This window comes from Vombatus ursinus, unplaced genomic scaffold, assembly GCF_900497805.2.
Source record: "Vombatus ursinus unplaced genomic scaffold, bare-nosed wombat genome assembly UNPS02014803.1, whole genome shotgun sequence".
NCBI classification, from domain to species: domain Eukaryota; kingdom Metazoa; phylum Chordata; class Mammalia; order Diprotodontia; family Vombatidae; genus Vombatus; species Vombatus ursinus.
The window spans coordinates 2,125,831-2,128,123 of NW_020954581.1; the positions used below are offsets into that span (position 1 = coordinate 2,125,831).

At 34.8% G+C, this 2,293-nt stretch overlaps 1 protein-coding gene across 7 annotated transcripts in view; it reads left to right on the top strand.

Moving 5' to 3' along the window:
• The window catches only part of SSX2IP (SSX family member 2 interacting protein), a 65,863-nt gene that overhangs the window by 31,748 nt on the left and 31,822 nt on the right, over positions 1-2,293 (top strand). For 6 of the 7 annotated variants that reach the window (XM_027873917.1, XM_027873921.1, XM_027873923.1 and 3 more), the window contains one exon: positions 1,538-1,648. The exons of the other annotated variant lie outside the window; for it this stretch is intronic. In XM_027873917.1, the coding sequence (XP_027729718.1) occupies positions 1,538-1,648 (111 nt within the window). The remainder of the gene's footprint in view (positions 1-1,537; positions 1,649-2,293) is intronic. 7 annotated transcript variants of the gene reach the window in all.

Below are 2,293 nucleotides of genomic sequence, written 5' to 3' on the forward strand. Positions count from 1 at the left end.
TCTCTCTCTCTCTCCCCCCCTCTCTCTCCCTCCCTCCTTCCCTCCCCCCCACAACTTTCTCATATCTATCTCAGTCTGTTCCTGCTTCTCTTGAACAGCACCAAAAAAATAACTTTTTTTTTTTAATATTCCTTGGCAAGAGATGGTATATTATGTATGTTGGGATGGTGGCTGGTCTGTCCCTTATGTGACCCTTTGGATTTCTTTTGGATTTTAGAGAGGCTGCTTTTTGCTCAGCTCCTAACGCCTGCTGCCTGCCTGGCATTTTATAGCCTAATATTGAAGAATAGTTATCAGTTGCATTTTAAAACCATTTTCTCTTGAGCTCAACTCATTCACAGTAACAGTTTTCTTTTTTTGTTGTTTATTTTTGTTTTAAGAATGTTTCCTTATTCTTCAACATCTTGGAAATCATTTGAGATTAGCTCAGTGTATAAAGCTCATTGGACTGAAAAGTTAATAGTTCATAAAATACCATCAGTGCTCCAGTTAGCACACTGTCTCTCCCTCACAGGACTATCAAAGTTGCAGACCCGCAGTAGCTATGTAGAGTCTTTCTAAAAGGTCTGTTTGGGATCTGGGATGGTTCTGTGGTTCTAGAGGATCCATGATAGTTAATTATGAGAGTCACTTCACAGGACTAAAATTTATTTGGAAGACCTCAGAACTACAAAATGGATCCCTGAGTTCTTCTCTATTTTTCCAAAATTGAATTGAGAGAGTAACCACTAGGCACTAGAGCTAATCTATCTTCCTCAGTAATTTGGGCCCAGAACATAAAGGGGAAACAATAGTCTAATAGTTATTTCTCTACAGGATTGGAAAAACACGAACATTTCAAAGGGTTCTCATCAAGTGGGCATATAAGATGTGACTATAAAGTATATTTTTAAAAAAACCTACAAACACCAAAACTTGTGTTACCCAAATGCATGTTGTTACTTTCGAAGGTAGGCACTTTGGGTTGCTATATATTTTATTCTAATCATGTTCTTGTGTAAGACATTTTTATAATTCCTCTTTGGGAGGTTGCCTTTAGAGTTAATAAGCCGTATAAGAAAATCAGTTAAATTACTTTATAGTCACACCTAATTTTGATTCAAAAACATGTTACCAACTATCTTCACCAAATTTGACTCTTATTTTTGCCTGTTTCTGAAACCAAATTGGACCTGAAAGAGTTAAGATTTGTCTCTTTTGAGAATGCTCAAAAGACTGTAGCATAATCTTTGAAGTCTCTTCCGGGAGTTGCAAAAACATATTGAGAAATGGTAGCATTATTGGAGTGTGTCACCTTTGGAAGTGCTTAATTTGCAAGGAATGACAGTTATTTGTATAAATTCTGCTGTTTAAACCTAGTTGTCTTCATTTTATAGGTAATCTTCATTTAAAGAGAAAGTTTGTGTGAAAATAGATTGCATCTTTTATTTTAGACAGCAAAAATTTCAATGTATCTATAACTTATTTAGACTCTTAAGAGTAAACTAGGTTTGAATTTTATGTGAACTTTACTTAAGGCTGAATATGGATGTTTTAGGAACAACTAGAAACATCTAGGAGGGAAATGATTGGGCTTCAGGAGAGAGACAGACAGCTACAAGGCAAGAACAGAAACTTGCACCAGTTACTTAAAAATGAGAAGGATGAGGTGAGTCATAGCTATTATTGATCAAGTCCTAGTGAATTTTTTTTTCTGTAGTATAAGGTATATGGATTTTGTGTCCATTCTTTCCTTAAAATAGGAAAGAGCAAAATCTTATGTCCCACATTGCCAATTAGTATGCCATGTTTCAGTTTATTCAATGAAGTTTTAACTCTAGATCTACCATTCCTTTTGGTTTACTTGTCATAGCTAATTGACTTCCCTCCCCTGGCTAACTGCTCTAATGACTTATTTTCACTTTTTCTTAGAGTTGAGCCTCTAAAGTCCACCAGATGTTTCCAATATCCTCAACTTTGCCACGTCTGAGTGATTTTTAAGATAATAAGGAATAGTACAAAAAAATATTGAATATTGTCTCCCAAATAGAATTTTTGTCACCAGGCATAATGTCTTAGTTCTAGCTTTCTATCTAGACCTGCTGACTTGGAACTTAAGTTTGTAGAATTGGTTATTAGAGTTAAAGTGTTTTATTTATGTATGAGAAAGCTATTGTCTTAATTGCCTTGCAGTATAACCCCTGATATATGATAATTCAGAAATCCAGAATGCCTGTTTATTTTTAATAATAGTATAAAATTGCTAGTTTGAGAGAATGGTCTAAAAACAATTTTTGGAATGATTTTACCTCAA